We start from the raw sequence: 21,652 nt of genomic DNA, 5'->3' as shown, positions 1-21,652 counted from the left end.
ACATCTGATGCATTCACAAGCTGATTTAATAAGGGGACACTTTTGTCCAGCCTTACGCTTGTGTCGGGGTAGATAAGACAATCTGGCAAAGGCCTTTGAATGCAGAAGCATTAGTGACGAGCGCAACCGAGCTTTTATTTGCCGCTTTGCTTTGAAAGCAAGGTGGTTCTGCTGATCAGTGGAAACGCTGATGTCTTTGAGCTTGGACTTGTGATCTTACTCTTTAACAGTCTGTCCAGTCTGATGCACGCTGTTGTTTGCATCTTAACCTGTTGCCGCTCCCGCCCACTCCCATGCATTTGCATGGCAACCCTTTACCAGGCCAGCTGCCTCTTTTCTTTTCTTCACGCTGAATTCTAATCATTACTTTCAAAGGAGACCATCTCCAAAGTGCCATGATCAAGTGTGCGCATAAGAGGAAGCGCTCCCTCCCTCGCCTCTTCTTAACACTTTGGTTCTGGAGTGTTTCTACGCAGGAACCCTCCGCTACTCTGCAGAAGAATAACAAAGACGGTAAGATTTACTTTAGATTGCTACTTCAATTTATTTGCAAGCTGATTTGTATCAAGTGTTTGTACAGTATGTGTGTGATAAGCAACGGGATAGCTCATTGACTTCACAAACTTGAGGTCATGGGTTTAAATCCAACCTCCAGTCTTTCTGCTTGGTGTTTGCTGTCTGGCTACAGCAGTTTCCACTCCTCTCTCCAAATCATGCATCGTAGAGGAAGTGAGAACTCTTAAGTTGTCTAGATGTGTGTGCAAATAATTGTTTGTTCATGCACTAGGAAACACCCGGCTTATGACCCGGCGAGTGAGGAAAAGTGGTACAGAATTCCAGGCATGTTTTAGTTGTCATACAAACAGAACAGAGTGATGTCAAAGATGTCATATACAAATTGGAATAGAATGGAATTGTAAATGAAACAGTCCCTCTGTCAAGACCGACTTTTATCAACTGCATATGAATCCTATGGGAGAAGATAACAGGTCACTGTTTTTTTGATATGTGTTAAGACCAGAAACATAATACATAATGTCCTGGTCAGAATTTAAAATTATTATTACAGTAGTATTACAGTAATACATTACTAAGTAAATAAATAAATCATTACATAAACTCTGCCTAATTTTAAAATGTTCTGATGCATTCGAGTGCACCTCACATCTGTGCATCATGTGGCATCAACACTATCTTTTTTTTGTTTTTGTTTGTTCGTTCTTTTCCCCCAATTGAGAAAAATGTATGCACCAAACATTGGTTCAGTGCGCTCATGTAAAGTACCGGTACGTTGTAAAAAGTCATTTATTGAAGAGATGCAACCTTAAGATACATATACAGTATTATGATATATGGTTCATACCACTAATCTATGCATACAGTATATTTTTGTAAACAAATATCATGGTTGTGCTTCGCTCCAATGGAAATATACATGCATACAGTATCTCTATATCTTCAGTTCGATTTGATGCTGTCGCATCAATTATATCAAGAGCAAAAGATAGGTAAATACTGTATACAGTAATGCATTGTGCATCGTTTGCATACTGTGATAGATTTTTTTTTCTTTTAAATGAACTATGTTATTGTGTTAGCTTTGCAGAGACACGATGAGGTTGATTCTGGTCAAACCCACCAATGCTACCCGACGCCTAGACACAACAGGCCAAGTGTTCCGTGATGATGACCGTGAGGATTGCACGTCCAGTGGTCAGTCGCACCCGAGCAAAAATCCCGAGGAGATGCATGAACAACTCTCAGGGACACTCATGGAGGTGACTTCACCGGCGCAGGAGACAAATCTCTGTTGTGTTCCTTCAGTGGCTCACGAAACCTCCAATGGGGTCATTCCATCCACCAAGTTCTCCTCTCAAATGTCAAATGTCGCTGACAATATGACTTTATCTCAGCTGAGGAGTCAGGACTGGCTGCTTCTTTGTGGCCAGGTTAGCGAGGAAGGAGGCGATTCCTCCTCAGCCCAGATATCAGGCACGGGTATGGGAAATCCAAACAACAATGCCACGTGTGCTTGTTCCTGTCCAGGTCCACAGCAGCAACATCCAGAAGCGTCCATCTTTCAACCTCAGTCAAATCACTCGTCTCTTCAAAGTTGTCTTTTGCACAAAATAAACCTTTCATCCTCAAGCCACTCACACTTTTTCTCTCCCAGCACCCAAATTTCTGATGATTGCCAAGTTTTTCCACTTGACACAAATCAACGGGATCTTTTACTACCTGCAAACAAATATTCACATGGTAGTTTCATGTCTCACTCCAGAAACCAACAAGCACAGAAGACACTTCCTCAACAAGAATCTCATTATTTCAAAGATGCCAATTCCAACTTCAACATCCCTCTGTGCCCAAATGAATGTCCCGCGAGAAACAGAAAATTGATCCAACATTCTCAGCCTGCCGTGAGTGGGAAGCTCAACCGGAGGGAGATGTTTCAAGATCGTCAAAAGCAACACGCACGTTATTCTGTCAGTGGTGGTGAAACCTGGAAGTCCCATGAAGATGCCCCCATCATCCTTACCTGTCATCACCTCTCATCAAACCATAAGAGCAGGACAGTCCGTGTCAAAAGGTCGTCTACACCAGCCACTAACCACAGTGTGCATTCTCCCACCAGCCAGTATCGCTCACTTGACCATGAAGACTTTGCGCAGGAGGCAACAAGAACAACATATAATCAGGTATACCATTATCTTCTATCGCGTGAACCCTCAATGTTTTTGTGGTTTTGAGCTACCTGTGGTGCTTTTACATTTGAACCAGATGCAAAGCTTTTCAGGCGAAGAACCATACAGTATTTTGTTATACTCCATACTTTAAAATGACAATCTGTAATATTTAGACCGCTGTTCATTTTCAAAACCCACTGTAAATTTCAATAAAGTATAAAGAAATGTGTTCCATCCAACCAACATTTTTTTTATATATATAATTGTGGTTCTAGTGATCACTATTATATATATTACGGTATATTATACTGGCTGTACTTTAAAACAAAAGAAAATCAAATGTGGTCTCTGAGCTCGCCTTTCATACAAAAAATAGTATCTTTATGAAAATTCTAAAAAAGATATTGGTTGGCCTATTAATGCTATTCAAAATGCATTGCAATGTCCTGTATATACTGAATAGGCTGATATTTTAAAGGTCCAAAATCAAATGGAGTGCAGCCGAAAGGTTCTTGAAAGATGCTTTCATTCAATTTTCTGTGAGCTAATGTAAGAGATGTGTAAGAGCAATGGAAAGTGTGATAAACATGAAAGATTGTTTAATGACTGGCATAGAAATAACCGAAGCTTGCCAACCAAATGTCAGCTGTTTCTTGTCATGTCTGCCATGCGTTTGCACATGGTGGGTACTCCTACTTTATTTCTATTGAGAGTTTATTTTTCTCTACTTTGGAAGTTTTGCTTCTCTGTATTTCAGCAAGAGTCATATTAAAGGAAAAATCCTCTACCAAAATCTGCTTTCCCGAGGAAGCAGTAGTAACATTACTTTACATACATAATTTAAATGCACTCAGTGTTAAAGCGTTGTTCTCTGCTAACTGTCCTTTCTTTGGCAGACCAACACAAAGCATTTCAGTGGATGCAAACCCTCGCCTGCAAAACGGGTCAGTCCTTCTGAAGTCAGAGGAAGTGGCATCCTTGGCAATGGCGATGCTATGGGCTCACTGGCCAGTCATGAAAATGTGAGAACCACTTTGAATGAATTCCAGTCAGGCCAGCAGCTTCTTCACAGCACCCTTCTGGAGGATGCTTTCTCCAAAGTCATCAGAGAGGATTCGAGTAAGGCCAATGGTGACAACAGCACCAGAGAGGAAGGTAGCGTACCGCAGAAGAAGGACATCAGCTTCAGACTGGGTCAGCGCAGAGCTCTTTTTGGGAAACGTAAACAGCTGAGTGACTACTCTTTGGTCTGTGGGATGTTTGGCATTGTTGTCATGGTGATCGAGACTGAGCTGTCTAGAGGATTTTACAGCAAGGTATTTGGAAAGTCAGAACAAATACCTGCATTTAGACTACACTCTTTGTGTTAATTCAGTTGCCCTCTTTTACAGGAGTCCATATATTCATATGTACTAAAAGGTCTCATCAGCGTTTCTACTGCTATCTTACTTGGTCTTATTCTCATGTACCATGTGAGGGAAATCCAGGTAAATAGATGCATGCACACATATTGCAAGTGTATCTGTGATTTTTTTTCAGTAGATCATAAAATAGGCATTAAATCAAAAAAATGTTTACTGTACAATAATGTGTTCTAGGGATCCACATTAGTCTAAACACAACATTCTGGTTAACATTGTGGTTTTGAAATAAGAATTGAAGTGTACGTATAGCGCTGAAGAAAACATATATGTGCTTTATCAAGAAAAACTGCATCCAATTCGTTGGTTGGTTAAGCAAGCTTGCATACAGTAGCTAGGGAAATCTATTTGTTGAGACAACATATTAACAGTCATACTTGCCGTCAGGAGGTGGAGAGGTGGTACAGTGAGTGTCCTTGATTGCAGATCATGCTGTCAATTTTCTCCCATTCTGTGTCATTTTTGTACTCATAGGCTGACGGATCTGAATCTGTCTCAAAATTTTTCAAGGTCACATGACTCTGGAAAATAATGTAACAAGTCTGCGTCAGCCTCACAGTTTTCAGTAAACACTGAGGGAATGAAGCACCTTTTGTCAGTATTGACTCAGGAAAATTGCAAGACTGACTCAGATTTGTCAGACTATGGCCAAAGAAATGGCAGGTGGGACAACGGAAGGAAGGACCAGCTGTCAACAAGGCCAAGTCATGTCGCCACCCCCTGATAGTAACTACGGCTGTGTACATATTGCTCTGACGTGTTTCCTCAGCTTTTATAAGCTTGTCTTAACAGAACAGGGGGTTTGCAAGTGGCAAAATGGCCACTCCCTGAGACAGATTTTGTTACTTAATTCAGATTGACCCTGGGACCTTGGAGTAAAACTGTCACCTCTTTGCTTTAGCTCTTCATGGTGGACAATGGTGCAGATGACTGGAGGATCGCCATGACCTTTGAGCGAGTTCTTGTCATTGTGGTAGAGCTCCTCGTGTGTGCCATCCATCCCATCCCGGGTCAATATGTGTTCAGTTGGAATACTCGAGTGGCATTCAACTACACCACATTGGTGGCGGACGCTGATGTCGACATTATCCTGTCCGTGCCCATGTTTCTGCGCCTCTACCTGATTGGCCGAGTCATGCTACTCCACAGCAAGCTCTTCACCGATGCCTCTTCTCGCAGCATTGGGGCGCTAAACAAGATCAGCTTTGACACACGTTTTGTCATGAAGACTTTGATGACCATCTGCCCTGGCACTGTTCTGCTCGTGTTCAGCGTATCCTGTTGGATCATCGCGGCGTGGACTGTGCGCATCTGTGAGAGGTATCAAGAGTGAACCTCAATTTGCTACTTTACTTCACTGCAGTATTGTACTGTACATGGTACTAAATTCAATGCTTTACTTATGTGGAATCACTGTACATTCCAAAAGGTATCATGATGCGCAGGAGGTGACCAGCACCTTTCTCGGAGCGATGTGGCTGATCTCTATCACCTTCTTGTCCATTGGCTATGGTGACATGGTGCCTCACACTTATTGTGGAAAAGGAGTGTGCCTGTTGACAGGCATCATGGTAGGATGCATGATGATCATTCGCCAGAAGCACAAATTGTTGTGACCCTTAAATTAAAGACAGAAAACCCACTGAAATGATCACTTACTAAAATAATTTACTAAAATAATAATAAAAAAAAAATGGAATTTCCATGAGCTGCAACTGGGGCCAAGCTGACAAATGGCAGACATTGTTCTCCAGAATGCCTTTATAGTTTTGAGATTTAATTGTAGCGTGCTGATTTTGGACAGCCTATCTAGCAGAGCCATCCCATAATAAAACCAAGTCTTCTTTTTTCCCAGTATGATACAAGACTTACATTGCATTATATTGATTATATGAGAGATGTGTGATATTTTAGGGGTGTTTTTAATGGGAATTTTACATGGGAAGCCAGATACACTTCTGATATGCTTTCTGATGCTTTTTTTTTTAATATCTTTAAGTAGGGTTTGTTTCAATGCATTTTGCCCCTCCTGAAAATATAGGCCCTATTTAGGTACAAGTCTGGCGCAAAGGGCGGCGGCCTATTTGTAAATGAGTGGAATATTTTTTCGACTGGTATTTTTGCACACACAGATAGAAACGGGTGTTTGCACCATTGCAGGAATGAACACAGTCAACTTGGGTTGCACCCCCCCCCCCCCCCCCCCCACACACACACACACACACACACACACATTTTGCAGACTGTTGTACTCAGTTCATCCTGGTCGCGTCAAAATAACAATGATAAACATATGGAAAGTTTAGCTCAATCCATGTAGAGTAATGTAAGAGTAACTAAGAGTAAGAGAATCCTTTATTTGTCCCACAGTGGGGAAATTGCATTGGCAACGGCATTAGGGATAAAACAATTGACATGCCAGATAAGAAAGATTACACGCAGACAATATATATATATATATATATATATATATATATATATATATATATAAATAAATAAATACAATATAACATAGGACGATGCATTAAACTGTTTATACAAGATAAATACAGTGTGCCATAACGACTCCAAGCAGCAATAATTAAAATGATTGAAGACCTTCAGAAGTTTCAGACTTGTTCAAACCTATATACAGTATATTTAAAAGAAAAGAACAATTGATCATTTACTTTCCCTTCAGTCAAATAGAAAAAATGTATACACAAAATCATTCCTACTGTTAACAGTGAGTCCCATTCACATTAATTACCCACTTCTCCTGTTTCTCAGGGAGCAGGCTGTACAGCATTGGTGGTCGCTGTGGTTGCAAGGAAGTCAGAGCTCACCAGAGCTGAGAAGCACGTCCATAACTTTATGATGGATACTCAGCTCTATAAAAAGGTCTGTTGTGTTTTACCTCACAATGCAAATGATCACTTACAGGGACACTGTGTAAGATTTAGACCGTTTTTTTTTTTTTAATTAGAAAGAAATTAAATCATTAGAAATTTCAAAAACGTGTAAATGAATGTGTTCTTAACGAGCAACAGTACGTTTTAAATATAATCATAGCTCTAGATATCATTAAATTATAACCTCCGAAGGCTGCCATGTCTGGTACAGCTACAGACAATGGTAAATGCTGCTTCTCCGGCTGTCCATAATGAAAAACTGTCAAATCTTACACAGTGTCACTATAAAGACCATGAAAATAATGAATTTTAATCCTGTTTTGCCCTCAGGTGAAGAACACCGCAGCCAATGTGTTGAGAGAGACATGGTTGATTTATAAACACACCAAGCTGGTGAAGAAAGTTGATCGTGCGAGAGTACGCCACCATCAGCGTAAATTCCTGCAAGCTATCCATCAGTGGGTAAACTTTCAGTTCATGCAACATATACATGAACTACAATCGGTAAATCGGGAGTAGCGCCAATGAGTTTATTTCAACTTTGATTTCACCAAATTTAAGTCTAGGTCTGGAATTATATGTGCAAGTCTTCACAAAATATACATTATAACAGTATGTCTCAAACATGACAAAAATAAATTGAATCTATGTTTTTTTTTTTCTCATATTCAAGACTGCGAAAAGTTAAAATGGAGCAAAGGAAACTAACTGACCAGGCCAACACCATTGCTGATCTTGCAAAGGTACTCGCATCAACAATATATTTTAGTTTCTAAAAACATTTAAAGCAAACATGTTTTTTATTATTAGTTTTTTTTATTATTTGAAGCACTGCCCAGGTGTCTCAGTAACACACCTGGGATTTATAGTACTTGGGTCAAAATAAATCAAGGATCATATTGCTTATTGCCTTATTTATCGTCTTGCTAAAATAAAGTTTTTGAGAGGGTGGCCCTCTATCGAGCAAGCATGATATCAAAAACTCAGTGCGACTCTTCCATTTTTGCTTTTATGTTGTGTTTTACCCTCTGCGTCCAAACTGCGAATGTCGGGTGCGCTAAGCCACCTTTGGATAATTTACTTTTTATTTATTACTGCAATTGCAATTCAAGTATTTGTATGCGTATAATAAAAATGTAATTTTCTACGTTCACTTTTAAAGCTGCTGTAAATTTGCTTGTGTGGTCAGTGTAAGATTAAGTTTTCCACATACTTTTCCATGCTCTCCAGACTCAGAACATGATGTACGATCTGGTGTCGGACTTGCAGCATCGGAGTGAGGAACTGGACAGGAGGATTGTGGCCCTTGAGGACAAACTGGACTTGATGCTTCTCAACATGCACTCGTTGCCCGACATGCTCTCTCAAGCAATAACAAAGATACAAAAAGATTTTTTAGATGACTTGGTCTGCCGTGTCCACTGCCTGTCGTCCTCCCTGAGCTCTGAGTGCTGCTCTGTTTCTGCCAGGCCCCTCTGTCAAGGCCCCACCTCATCACAAACACCGTACGGGTGAATGGGCTCATCCGACTGCAGCAGAAGGACTTAATTTAGATAACTTTACAACAAGCTAGTCATGCTCACATCTTTGAGTTGCAATCTTGCCATCAAGTTCACATTCAGAACCTGTCAAAACAACAAATGTTTATGAGCACTGATTCTTTTTGTACCATAAATCTGAACATGGGCTTTGTACTTCAGTTTGCCACTGTGTTTTACAGTGGGCGACATAAATAAGATTTTTATACATTTCTTTGTGAACACAAGAACAATCTGCATCATTTTGATGCAAAGACTCAGCCAGGAGTTGACTAGTTTTGATAACGTTGATTGAATTTTTTTAGAACAGTGGTTCCCAACCTTTTTTCAGTGATGGACCCCCTGTGAAAAATGTTTTCTGCCAAGTACCCCTTAATCAGTGCAAAGCATTTTTGGGTTAAAAAAAAAAAAGACTTAAAACATGCCATCAGTGTCTGCTATATTAAACTTTAGAACCTTTCAAACTTCATTTGTATACGTAGGTCAACAAAAAAATAATCAACATAAAGTGTCTTGGATCATAGAGGAAATCTGTTAAAGAAATAAATGAATTCTTAATACATGTTTCCCCCAAAATAATCAATATAAAGTGTCAAAAGAAATCATTATAAATAAAGATTTGTTCACAGAAAAATATAAAACATAGAGTGTCCTGTTTTGGGGTTACAGAAGAGATTTCTTAACAAAAATAAATGATTAACTTAATTATTAAGAAATATATGTCCCCAAAGAAATAATCAACAGAAAATGTTAGACCTGTTTTAAAAAATATATATATAAGTTAATATTTGTCAACAGAAAAATTTTCAACTTTAAGTGCCCTCTTTTGTGATCCTTGTAGAAATGTGTTGACTAAAATAATTGATTAGACAGAGTTGGCACATAAATTTGTGCCAAACCATTTTAGTATGGGGGAGACTGAGTTTTTACAATAATGAAATTAAATAACCTACTGAACATAAAATGTGTTTTATGAACTTATATTCTCCTGAAACAGTTAATTCAATAATTATCTGTGAAGGATTTTTGCATGTTTGTTTGTTTTATTTAAAATCTTTTGTACCCCCTGAAGTTCCTTCAAGTACCCCCTGGGGTACCCCCATTTAAGAACCACTGTGTAAGAAACTTTTGTTGTTTTGCGTGTCAAGATTGACAAATCGTATTTGCCTTTAACAGCCTACATTTGTGGGAGTATTTTATAGGGGTTTTCCATGGAAGAAATGGATGCAGTGTTCCAGTGGACTTGAATACAACAAAAAAAAGAAGGGCTTCAGAAACTGTAATCATTCATTTTGATGAGTAACATCTGAAAATGTGCTCCAAACATTCATTCAGTAAGCACCTCAAAGTGAACAAATGCCGGGGGAAAAAAGAGGGATAAATAGAAAATGTTCGAATAAAAATGATTCCAAGTTAGGTAAACAATTTTTTCACTTCCTTTTTACACACCTCATTGTCAGAACTGAAAAAAGTTAACTTATAGTCGAAAACATTGGTTTTCAACTTTTTACAAGGTTATTTTGAAGAAAATTTCGATTGATTACTATTGATCTAAAAATATTCTTCTTTTTGTACATGTTTTGAATGTATGAAACCTGGAAAAGGGCTGCACCAAATATAAAGCCTGTACACTTTCAAGGTTATAACGTGAAGGATGATGGATATTCTAGTTGATTATGTGATTTTGTTTTACTCTTGCACCTCGCGTAATTTACTGATGTACAAAAAGATGAAATCAGAAATTAAATCGTTTCAGGTATCCAACCACTTTACCTAAATTGTGTTGAAGAAATGGCACCTATTGCTGACAATTAAGAATTTGCAAATTCTTTGCTTTAAGTTCAACTGTTCGAGGCACCACAAGCTGTGATTCGGAACTTCAAAAGACGTTTTTTTTTTTTTTGTTTTTTATGAGGCCTTGGAATGTAACACAACAATCGCCATTACGTTGTTTACCACAACCAGACTGGTCGTACACCATCTGCCATTGGAACAAATTGAGGGCACCACATAGTCTCGCGATAGGTGCACGGGGGTGAGCTGCGCCCACGAGAATGTCGTTTCGCGCGCTGAAACTGAGCGCCATTTACTCAAGAGATTGACATTGCTATTAGCCAATGAAAAGGAGAGAGTATGACACAGCTACCAATAGCGAAACATAACTGGAAAATCAGGCGGGATATTAAAGTCTTGAAGAATTACTCATTGAAAGGAAACCAACAAGCATAAGTTATAGGCTTGTTGGAGCTGCTGAGAAGTTACAGGGCTAAAACAACAGGTTCACAATTTTCTCCGTTTTTCACGTGGACGCACAAACAGGTATGCACTCGTTCCATGTCCATCACCACTTTTCGGTTTGTTCTTGATGTTTGAAGCGAGTACCGAGGCTTATTGGGGCTAGCTTCATTTGCAATCTTATCGCAATGATTTACCTCGGCGGGCCGATGTGGAACAAGATAATTTACACTCGCTTGCGGTGGCTTTTTTCCCCTCGTCGTGGAACGAAAGGTAAAGTTTATGGCTAAGAAAAACAGCCGTTAAACTTTTTGCCGATGACTTTGTTATGGGGTAAAGTCTCGTCATGCTGTCGCGAGTTGCTTTCTTGTGATGCTCGATTACCCGAACTACTGAGTAGAAGAGCGCCCTAATCTGCTGGCTTCACCACATGTACGCTTGTCCCGAAAGCGAAACAAATAGGTGCACGTTCCTTTCCCCGAAAAGGTCACTTATGTGTGCATTTGAACGCTTCTAAAAATTGCACGTCGAAGTGAAATGCATTCTTGGTCGTGAGATTGAGCGATTCCTTTGTTACTAGTTTCCCGAATTGACGTCCTCTGCTTTTGGGTGTCGCGAACCACGCAGGAGTGGATGCCAAAGTGCACGCCGAACACCCCGCGAGGCTTTTTACACCGCCGGGGGCTCGTACATTCAGCGTTATTCACTTTATTGTTATGAAAAGTTGTTGGCCTCAGCTCGGGACGTAATATTTAAGTACGTTTCATTGTCTGGGCGACGCCACATTGTTTGCCAGCGCTCCCTCGCGTCCGGATATACTTGCTTTTAAAAGAAATGGGCGTGGCCTCAGCAGTTTCCCGCACTGTATTTAAATGAGGTTCCTCCCTTTGTAAATTTCGCCAGTGACGGCCCATTTTTTTCATAGCATCAATGTATTGCATTGTACATTGTCCTTTTAACGAGTGGCTCCTTATCCAGAATCAAATCTATTTTCGATTTGAGAGAAATCTTTAAAGAGGAAGTCAGAACATTCCTTTACAAGAGTATGTATTGCGTGCCCCCACTCATCCGAGCACCGTTTTGATTAAAATTGCATTGTGTAGTAGGAATTAAGCAGCAAAAATCACCTGTTTTATCGATTTTAGGCAGCTGCAATTTTTTCATCTGCTATGACAGAAAATTACATTCGAATCGCTCAGCGGTAACAGACATTAACGGGTCTGCTTGTAAAACTCACAAAACAGGTGAGCTGTGATTGGTCGTTAGCTCAGAGCACAATACTGTAGAAAGTTTTAATGGCTGACACATTTTAAGGAAAGGCCGATATACCTTAAATTTAATCATCAATTAAGTTGTTTTATCAATCATCCTGTCAATACAGTCATCGCCTAGACTTCAGTTTATCAAATGTTGCCCATTGCACTTCCAACAGTTGTGATAGAAATATTAAAACTGTCAAACTGTTTTAAATAACTTATTGATGGCGGGGATATTTGTCAAATGCACACCCTTTAATTGATCAGCTATGATGTAAAAATGCGCAATCAAAAACTTTAAAATAGTTTTATCCCTCCAGCATGCTTTAAATTCAAATACATTTAAACTTACTTCAACACACTTAAATATGTATGCATGTACATGTAGGTGAAATTCTTTCTTCTTGAAGGAAATATTTGTTAAAAAAAAAACCTTTAATGCTGTTAAATAAAACATTTGAAATCTTTACAATTCTTATTGCTGCCATGTTATTCATATAAGCAGTCCATATAAGCAGGCAGATGCTTTTAATTACCAAAGGTACTTAGGGGAATTTTTCCTCACAGAGGCTCAATAGTACTTATCCAAAACTCGACTCATCACTTGTTTGTCGAGAAGATTTTTAGCTGGCTTAGTTTCTAATTTTCTAATTTTCCATCAACAGCAACAGTGGTTAGCTTAACACGTTACTGCCCTGAAGGCACATGCTTGTTTTTGTGATGCACTGATATAACTTTTTTTCTGAAGACAGTGTAAGATTACAAGTGCTTGCAAAGTACTGATTACTAGTACATTTTGCAGTTATAGTAAACACGTGTTGTTGAAATCAAACATTGTTTGCAAACAGACAAACAAAAACTTTGACATTTAATGTCTCTAGTTTCACTCATAAATATGACACTTTTTTTTAGATAGCGAAATCAAACTGACTGTCTAGTAGTCTTGCCACACACTGTATGTAGCTTGTAACAAGTGGTATTTGTTATGATTGCTAATTATATATCTTTCTTATTTTATTATTTCAATCAGTGTTGTGGGATAAATGGGATATCAGTTTTGAGCAAGTCTGTTGTCAATCTCTATGTAGGGCAGTTGCAATGTGGATTCAAGTGCGCACAATGGATGGAAAAGAGACCCACAGGGTCGATTCTCTGTCCAAACTTACCAAGGTGGACGAGCTACGTCTGAAGATTTCAGAGCTTTTTAAGGTGGAGCCAGAAAGGCAGAGGCTCTTCTACCGTGGCAAACAGGTAAGGCGGAATCACGTTTGAGCTAAGCAAGTTTTGACTGGATTATCTGTTTTGACCACAGTATTACAATGTCCTGAATTATTTTCATTAGATGGAGGACGGACACACAATATTTGACTATAACGTGGGCCTTAACGACATAGTGCAGTTGCTTATTAGACAGAACACGCCCAGTATTGAAGTTACTAAAAACAAGGAAAAAGAAGCAGAGCTTTCTGACTCTGATTCTGGCTGCGGCTCAACCCAAAGTGAGTCCGACAAGAGTTCCACTCATGGTGAGGTGGAAGTTCAGACTGCTGGTACCTCTTCCCAAGCAAGTCCCCCAGATGCCATGGAACCTGGATTTGGGTTTTACAAGGTAGGATTTAAAACCTTACATTACAATTATATTTGTAGTTTCACTTGCAACATACTGCTTACACAGATTTACTGATTTTACATTAAGGCTACCATTTTCTCGGCTCTCTGGCTAGAACAGTGTTAAAACAGAGAACAGCAAACTTTGAACTAAAGAATAGGCAAATTTAACAAGTATCTGCACTCTGCAGCGAAAATTCTATTCACTTAAATGAACCGGCGGAAAGTAATCAACCATAAGTGGCATGTCACCCAGGAAGAGTGGCCTATACCGCATGTTTCAAAGTGTATCTATGTAGTGATATAGTTATTTAGAGCTTGAGTACTGGAATATTAATTCTTGTTTCCTCTGACTTTTCATTTTGAGGTTTGCACACATAAGATTTATATATATTGTGTGTGTGGGTGTGTAGCCCAGCCTCAAACCGCAACAAAATTATTTTTTTAACCTATCCATAATGCCAACAGCTCCTCGGTCTGGATCTCTTGGTTGAGACTTTACATTTTCATTTATTATTTTTTCTTTTTTTTTTTTTTCCTTAGGTCAATGAAATGGTGGACGCACGGGACTTGCATATGGGGGCGTGGTTTGAGGCCCAAATTGTGAAAGTCACCAGGAGCCTCAAGACTCCCAAAGTGGATGTGGCTGTGCATGAAGAGGAGGAGATATTATACCATGTGAAATATGACGAGTAGGTTCAAACATTATGGACTGTCATGTCTAACTGCTTGAATGCAACTCTACTTGAGATGGATAATATATAAACACAGGGAACCCTTTTTCCTGTCCAATAATTATTTACGTATATAGCAGTTAAACAAATTTTCGCCTTTCTCATTTGATGCTACTGCACTAGATTATGGCCACATTTGATATCTTATGTCATATTATACAGTTGGTACCTCTACTTACGAAAAATTCAGGTGACAAAATGCCTATATTTACAAAAACACATACCACTTTGGGCTGTCACATCAGGTTTTCACAATATAAGCAAGTCGTTAGCACTTTAGTAATGACACCACACAGGAAGCACTTCACATACAAAAACCCCAACCTAAACTTAAAGGGACAGTTTGTAAGATTTAGACCGTTTTTTTTTTTTTTTTTTTTTAATTTTTTATGGACAGTAGGAGGTGCTGCATTTACAATTGTCCGTAGTTATTACAAGCATGGCCACCTTTGGAGAAGTGCCACCCTCAATGTAGTATGATTTAATAATAACTAGACCTAAGATTATATTTAAAACTTACTGTTGATCGTTAAGAACACATTTATTTGCACGTTTTTGAAATGTATAATCATTTAATTTATTCCTTTTTAATGAAAAACAGCCTAAATCTTACACACTGTCCCTTTAACTAAACTTACATGTGCAAAGTAATCCAGAAAATAAATATTATTGGTCCCGTGGACTAGTAAATAATTCCTGGATCACCGGAAATGTAAATGTACAAATTAAACCTCCTAAAAAGGTGTCTCTCTCTGTACTCATTACCAAGATGTCATCTCAAGTTAATCAAGTTAACTGCATTCATCTTGTTAACAGCTATAATATTATTCATTTAAAGGTTTAGGGTTTATTATTCTTGACTTGATATATTTTGATTATTATGCACTATTGTAATTCCAATATGTATTTTTGACCGTTTTGCAGCATTTTTATAATTTAACAATAATATTTAACGGTTTTAGGATCCTTTTGAGGGGCTTGGGACAGATTTGGCTATTTACATAAGAAAAGCGGCCCTACTTATGAAAGATTCATGTTATTAACACACGGAACCAAATAATTTCGTAAGTAGAGGTATCACTGTGTTCTGCATCTTCCAATAAACCCCATGTCCCTCTCCCTGAAAGACCACCTTGTGTAAATAAGTTATATTCTGATCGAGAATTCTGAGAGTGTTGATGAACTATTTGTTTGACAGTCTTAATTTTTCCATCAAAGTTATCCAGAGAATGGTGTGATCCCTCTTCTGGCTAAGGATGTTCGTCCGAGGGCCCGGACTGTGTACCAGTGGCACCAGTTGGAGCCTGGTATGGTCGTTATGCTCAACTATAACCCAGATGATCCCACAGAGCGTGGATACTGGTATGACGCTGAGATCCAGAGGAAAAGGGAGACACGGACCGTGCGAGAGATTTATGCAAAAATTCTTTTAGGGTAAGTGCAATGCTGCAGTTTGGTTTTATTGCAATCTCAAGCTTTGTTGCTAATCTTTAAATTGTTTACTTGTCGAGCTGCTTTGTTACAAATACATTTTTTAAGATACATTTTTAAACTTGCTTGTTGCTTTTGCAGAGAGGCAGGGGACTCTCTCAATGACTGCCGGATTATGTTTGTGACTGAAATTTACAAAATCGAGGAGCCTGGTTCTCAAAGTGGAATGTCAGCTGGGTCTGAGAGTCCACTGAAAAGTGAGAATCACTTTTGGATTAATTTGAAGAATCTATCTCATTAATTAATTGCCTCGTGACAAAATACTGCCTTTTAAGGATTAAAGATGCACTTAACAATTCATTTTGTGTTTTCCAGGATCAAATGGACCTGAGTGCAAACGTTGCAAGGATGACCCCGATAAAAACTGCCGCTGGTGTAACTGTAACATTTGCGGTATCAAACAGGATCCTGACAAACAGCTTCTTTGTGACGAATGTGACCTGGCCTATCACACATACTGCCTGAACCCACCACTCACCACCATCCCAGAGGATGAAGACTGGTCAGTATGATCTTATATTTCGTCATTGAATCTGCATCTGTTTGTAACATTTTCTGGTTGACTTGAGACAGGTATTGCCCAAATTGCCGCAATGACTCCAATGAGGTTGTGCGTGCTGGAGAGAAACTTAAGGAGAGTAAGAAGAAATCTAAAATGGCTTCTGCCAGCTCCTCAAGCCAGAGGGACTGGGGCAAGGTCAGTCCTAGATGTCAATCTGCATTTCTAATTGTATCCAAAACATTTGATAGTGACAGCAAAAATGAAACCTGCTGTCGCCTCAAAAAGTATAAAAATGTGCACAAATTACCTCGATTAAATCAATTATGTAACTGAATTACAAATGCCATTTATTTTAATACAAAGTGTGAATTAGATGCTAATGAGTACTTATCAATGCAATACCTTTGCATATGCTGACAGATACCCAAAGGAAATACCTGACACAAATGCTATTGAGCGAAAGGCATGTAAGGCAGCACTATATAACATGGTGAAGATAAGAACTAGCATGTTATCCACAGTCACAAGTGTTTGGATCAACAACCAAACTAATTTGGGGCATATCCTCATAAATTACCACATTCTTACAAAGATAGTACAACTTCCACACACTCGTGGGCCAGATTTCACAGAAAGACAGAACGTGTGCGTCACCGACAGTGACTGCTTTCAATTGAAGCCACGTTGTCCTTCCTCACTACAAAATGGAATATCAACAGTGGCCAGAAGGGGCACCAAGATCATCATCATGGATGTTTAAATCAGCTCTCTTGAGTTTTAGTTGTTCAAACCCTCTTTTAGACAATTAATATGCATTAGCAAGGTAGAAGGTTTGTTTTGACACTTTTTTTGACTATCCTCTCCTTAGGGAATGGCCTGTGTTGGTCGAACTAAGCAGTGTACAATTGTCCCATCAAACCACTATGGCCCAATCCCTGGTGTTCCTGTTGGCTCATTGTGGAAGTTCAGAGTGCAGGTTAGTCCACCCAGCCTGTACAGTGGACCCCCGCCATACGGAATCAATTTGTTCTGGAGTTGGGATCGTAAGGCGAAATCATCATATGGCGGACAATAGAAACCTATGGTAATTAGCGAATGGGTATAAAACCCCAGCTAAAAACATAAAAATTGTTAACAAAATAGTATAGTAAGTGCTACTTATATATATATATATATATATATGCACAATTAAATAGCATAAATAAAACATATAAAGGAAAATTTAACTTTCATTTACCTTTTGAGTGACGTTGACTTGAGCTACTTGCTGCCATAATCCCTAGCGAGAGTAGCCTAGCCAAGACTTCTTCGTATCAGTCATCTTTTTACTTCTCCTTTTAGCATATCAGCATTTTAGCGACACAGACCAGCATCTTGGTGATGCCGCGACGCCAACCAATAGCAGACCAGCATCTTAGTGCCGCCTGCCACCAACTAATAGCAGACCAGTATTTTAGTGACGTGCGCAGAGACGCAAGTAATGACGAATGAGCGTGGTGTGACTCACAGTCATGTGCACGCACACTGACCGCCATGTTTGAATTTTTTTAAGTGTTGTTGATGCCGTAAAGCAGGAAAAATGCCAGAGGGGAAAAAACTTAGTATTTCACTTCGTAACGTGAAAAAAACGTAAGCCAGGGATGCCGTAACCTGGGGGTCCACTGTATCTGTGTCAGAGATCTATCCTGATTCCAGCAGTCTGCCTAGATTGGCCTTTCCAAGGTGTTCAGTCTACTATCTTGTTGGTTCCAGGTCAGTGAGTCTGGTGTCCACAGGCCACACGTAGCTGGGATCCATGGCAGAAACAATGATGGTGCCTACTCTCTGGTCTTGGCAGGAGGCTATGAGGATGATGTGGTATGTTTATTTCCATTGACAGATGTGATACCTAGAAAAAAAATCAATACAATGTAATCTTGGTACTTTAAATCTAGCCTAATAATGTTTTCACTTTAATTTTTCCAAGATAATGTTGATTTGTGGGGACTAACTATTTGTATTGTCTTGTAGGATGATGGGAATGAGTTTACTTACACTGGTTCTGGAGGTAGAGATCTGTCTGGGAACAAAAGGACTGCTGAGCAATCATGTGATCAGACACTGACACACATGAACCGGTGAGTTTGTTGTATGCAATATCTTAAGCAAAGTCTTAATCAGCCACATTTCTAAAGTTGTTATTTGCGCTGGAACTCTCCAGTGCACTTGCTCTCAACTGCAATGTTCCTGTCAATGACAAGAATGGTGCCCAGGCAAAGAACTGGAAAGATGGCAAGCCAGTTAGAGTTGTTCGCAGCTGGAAGGGTCGCAAGCACAGTAAATATTGCCCTGAGGAAGGAAACCGATATGATGGGATATACAAAGTAATATTTAAATTTATAACACTTCTTGCATCTAGTGTCTTGTATTGTATTGATATATCTTGACTTATAGATAGTGAAGTACTGGCCCGCCAAAGGCAAATCTGGCTTCTTGGTTTGGCGCTACCTCCTGAAGCGAGATGATGATGAGCCAGCACCCTGGACCAGAGATGGCAAGGAACGCATCAAGAAACTTGGTCTTGTCATGCAGGTAATGATCCCCACACAGGTTATTCCGTCAGTTTCAAACATATTGCCTATATTGCACATTGTGTGATTAAATAAAGGGTTTCACCAAATACAGTATTTTGTATTGAGAACATTTTCAAGATGACACTGCTGTCCTCCTTACTCCAATGTTGAATCCAGTTCATCTTGTCACAGTATCCTGCAGGTTATCAGAAAGAGAAAGAGAACAAAAATGAAGTGGAAGAGGAGGAGACTCCGAGCAAGGCAAAGAGAAAGAGAGCGTCTCAGAGCATTGGTAAGATGATAATTCTCCATTTGGGTGCTTCAATAAATATTTTGAAACATTAAATTCATCAGAATGATGCTACATTATTGCTTCCTGTAAAGTACACCTGGACTATAGATAAAAGAGCTTTTCATTTTTTGACAAGTCCTGATACCATGGTGTCCTGATACCAAATATACACGGTCAACAGAAGTAATTCATCATTATACATGCATATTTGTTGATTATTTTTCGAAAATGTAATTGTTATGCAAAGTTAACATCCCAAAGGTCTATTTCACAGTCAGACATTAAGTCGAACAAACTATATTGAACTAATAAGTAGCCCGGAGGAAAAAATCTTATCAGTTTTGTATTATTCTTACCTTAATGAATTCAGAGAGATTTCCAGTGCTCTCATAGCAGGTTCAATTACGATTAAGACTTCACCTTTTTTATTTTGACAGAATCAACCAAGAGTTCACCAGCCAAGACTCCCAAGAAAGTTAAAGTGGAAGTTTACAAGTTGTCAGGGGAGCAGAAGGCACTCATCAAAGGTGACAAGCAAAACAAGAAAGTGTGGGATGAAGCCATGGAGTCGCTGTCGCTTGGCCCGGTAAGTATTGCAGCATGTTCGAGGAAAACCCTTGTCCATTGTCATTAAGGCAACAAGATACAGTAGTGCTGTATTTTGAGAGATTGGTCAGGAGTTGTGGTGGTTAATGTTTTTCTGTGACTGGAGGAAAGTGAGAAGGCAAAAATAAAGAAGAGAAGTTAAAATAAAAAAAGTTTTATGTTCTCACACATCTAATATTTTGGTCCCGCAGAAATTTTTGAACAAAGTTGAAGAGGTTTTCCTCTGCATTTGCTGCCAAGAAGTAGTCTATCGGCCCATCACCACAGAGTGCCAACATAATGTCTGCAAGGTAAAAAGGGGGAGGAAATAAAAAGATCGAAAAGTTCTACCTCTTGACTTGATAATACATTTATTTTCATTACTTAGGAATGCCTTCAGCGTTCCTTCAGGGCAGAAGTGTACACCTGCCCGGCCTGCCGACATGACTTGGGCAAAAACTACTCCATGACTGTCAACAAGTCTCTGCAAGAGATCCTTAATCAGTTTTTCCCAGGTTACAGCAATGGCCGATGATTAAGCGCTCCTCCAACTCAGCCATGGTAGAAACAATGCAAAGTTCAAGGGCAATTTTCATTTAGAAACGATAAAGAATTCGTTTCTCTTAATATATTTTTATGAATGATGAATTTACCATTGTTATGGACTTCAGTGCTCCTGTCTTCCATGATTGTTTCTTCAATAATGTGGTGGTAATGATTTTATTTTGTTTTTGTTTTCCCCCAATGCCGTTATACCATTAATTTGATTTTACAGTGTTTGGTCTATTTACGAATACCTACGGAGAAATAAGTGTCAAACATTTTTTTCTTAAATGTTCTCATTTGATTGCTGCTGATATGGTCAGGGCAGTGTAAGCTATCCCCCAAATGTCTTGTTTGTTTTGTTTCACATATAACAAAGCTAGATTTATAATTGTGATGTTAACGTTGCTGTGTCACATTACACTATCAGGCATATCTTTTACGTTACATTATTTGACGTTTTGCTATATAGCCTGTCCCACTCCACACTCAAGCAGGGAGTATTGAGGAGCTAAGCTTCTGTTGTGGCCAGAATAGAGGGTCCTGCTTGGTTGTGTTAGTTTACTTGTTTTTTGTTTGTTTGTTTGTTTGTTTTTAATAATGTGTACGTTTTAGTTACCTTGCTTTAAGAAACAAAGTCCCAATAGACCAGCTGTTTTCCTGTTAACATTGTTTTTTTCCCCCCAGATAAAATGACATCTTTGGAATTCATTCCAAATAAAAATGCAAAGAGGGTTTTGCGTAAATCCATGTAGCTGCGTTGTTAATCTAGTCTCATTTATCTTTTTGCTCTTCACATTTGTAATGTATTGTTATTCAGTCATTTGTGTCCGTTTAACGTTTAAATCTAAATACAATAATCACTGAAGAAATGGGGAAAAATTTCACACAGTTCCCGTCAATAGGATCTTGAATCAATTTATGTTATTCCTGTTACTTGCTTGGCCTCTATGTTAATTTGCCATGAATTGCAGCAGTTTGAATATTCACCACCTGGCCTGTGTTGTTTAGGCTAAAAAACATTTGCAGAATGGCAAATGAATATTTTTTGAAATTGTATAATTTAGTTTTGATGGGGTTGTAGAACTGTTTGTACATGTTGCGAATTTCTCGTTACATTGCTATTAAATAAAATAACAAAACATGTGTTGTTTGGCTTTGAAATGGAAGATAAAAGAACATTTCTTTGTTGTGGTGAACTTCATTTAGATCTGTTCGTAACGACTGACTACGTGCCTGGCGAAATTAGCAACTGAGCCTTCTAAGTAGTAAATTATTGCCAGCTTTCATTGGCTGTGGTGGGTGTCTGAAGTCCAA

At 39.0% G+C, this 21,652-nt stretch overlaps 2 protein-coding genes across 3 annotated transcripts; both read left to right on the top strand.

The window, feature by feature from the left end:
* The first annotated feature begins 404 nt into the window (after positions 1-404).
* On the top strand, positions 405-10,143 carry kcnn1b (potassium intermediate/small conductance calcium-activated channel, subfamily N, member 1b). 2 transcript variants are annotated; one of them, XR_015867060.1, is made up of 10 exons: positions 405-513; positions 1,599-2,699; positions 3,584-4,003; positions 4,079-4,174; positions 5,010-5,428; positions 5,538-5,679; positions 6,878-6,988; positions 7,330-7,461; positions 7,673-7,742; positions 8,230-8,373. XR_015867060.1 is itself a non-coding variant. In XM_088426555.1 (10 exons), exons 2-10 carry the CDS (start codon positions 1,614-1,616, stop codon positions 8,512-8,514), a joined length of 2,757 nt encoding a protein of 918 aa, XP_088282681.1. In that variant the 5' UTR covers positions 405-513; positions 1,599-1,613; the 3' UTR covers positions 8,515-10,143. The 2 variants fall into 2 exon arrangements, 1 of the variants encoding a protein (XP_088282681.1); XM_088426555.1 differs by having other exon boundaries at positions 7,330-7,457; positions 8,230-10,143.
* Positions 10,144-10,749: 606 nt separating this feature from the next.
* On the top strand, positions 10,750-21,481 carry uhrf1 (ubiquitin-like with PHD and ring finger domains 1). The gene is made up of 17 exons (XM_088425608.1): positions 10,750-10,856; positions 13,117-13,279; positions 13,371-13,637; positions 14,180-14,328; positions 15,589-15,804; positions 15,943-16,058; positions 16,177-16,363; positions 16,435-16,558; positions 17,232-17,339; positions 18,116-18,220; positions 18,374-18,480; positions 18,564-18,726; positions 18,797-18,934; positions 19,108-19,207; positions 19,645-19,793; positions 20,005-20,103; positions 20,181-21,481. Exons 2-17 carry the CDS (start codon positions 13,127-13,129, stop codon positions 20,325-20,327), a joined length of 2,328 nt encoding a protein of 775 aa, XP_088281734.1. The 5' UTR covers positions 10,750-10,856; positions 13,117-13,126; the 3' UTR covers positions 20,328-21,481.
* The last annotated feature ends 171 nt before the right edge of the window (positions 21,482-21,652 follow it).

This window comes from Hippichthys cyanospilos, chromosome 10 (assembly GCF_059441005.1).
Source record: "Hippichthys cyanospilos isolate Australia breed blue-spotted pipefish chromosome 10, RoL_Hcya_1.0, whole genome shotgun sequence".
In the NCBI taxonomy this organism is placed as follows: Eukaryota; Metazoa; Chordata; class Actinopteri; order Syngnathiformes; family Syngnathidae; genus Hippichthys; species Hippichthys cyanospilos.
The sequence above is the reverse complement of the archived record's forward strand: the minus strand, read 5'-3'. Positions and strand labels throughout refer to the sequence as shown.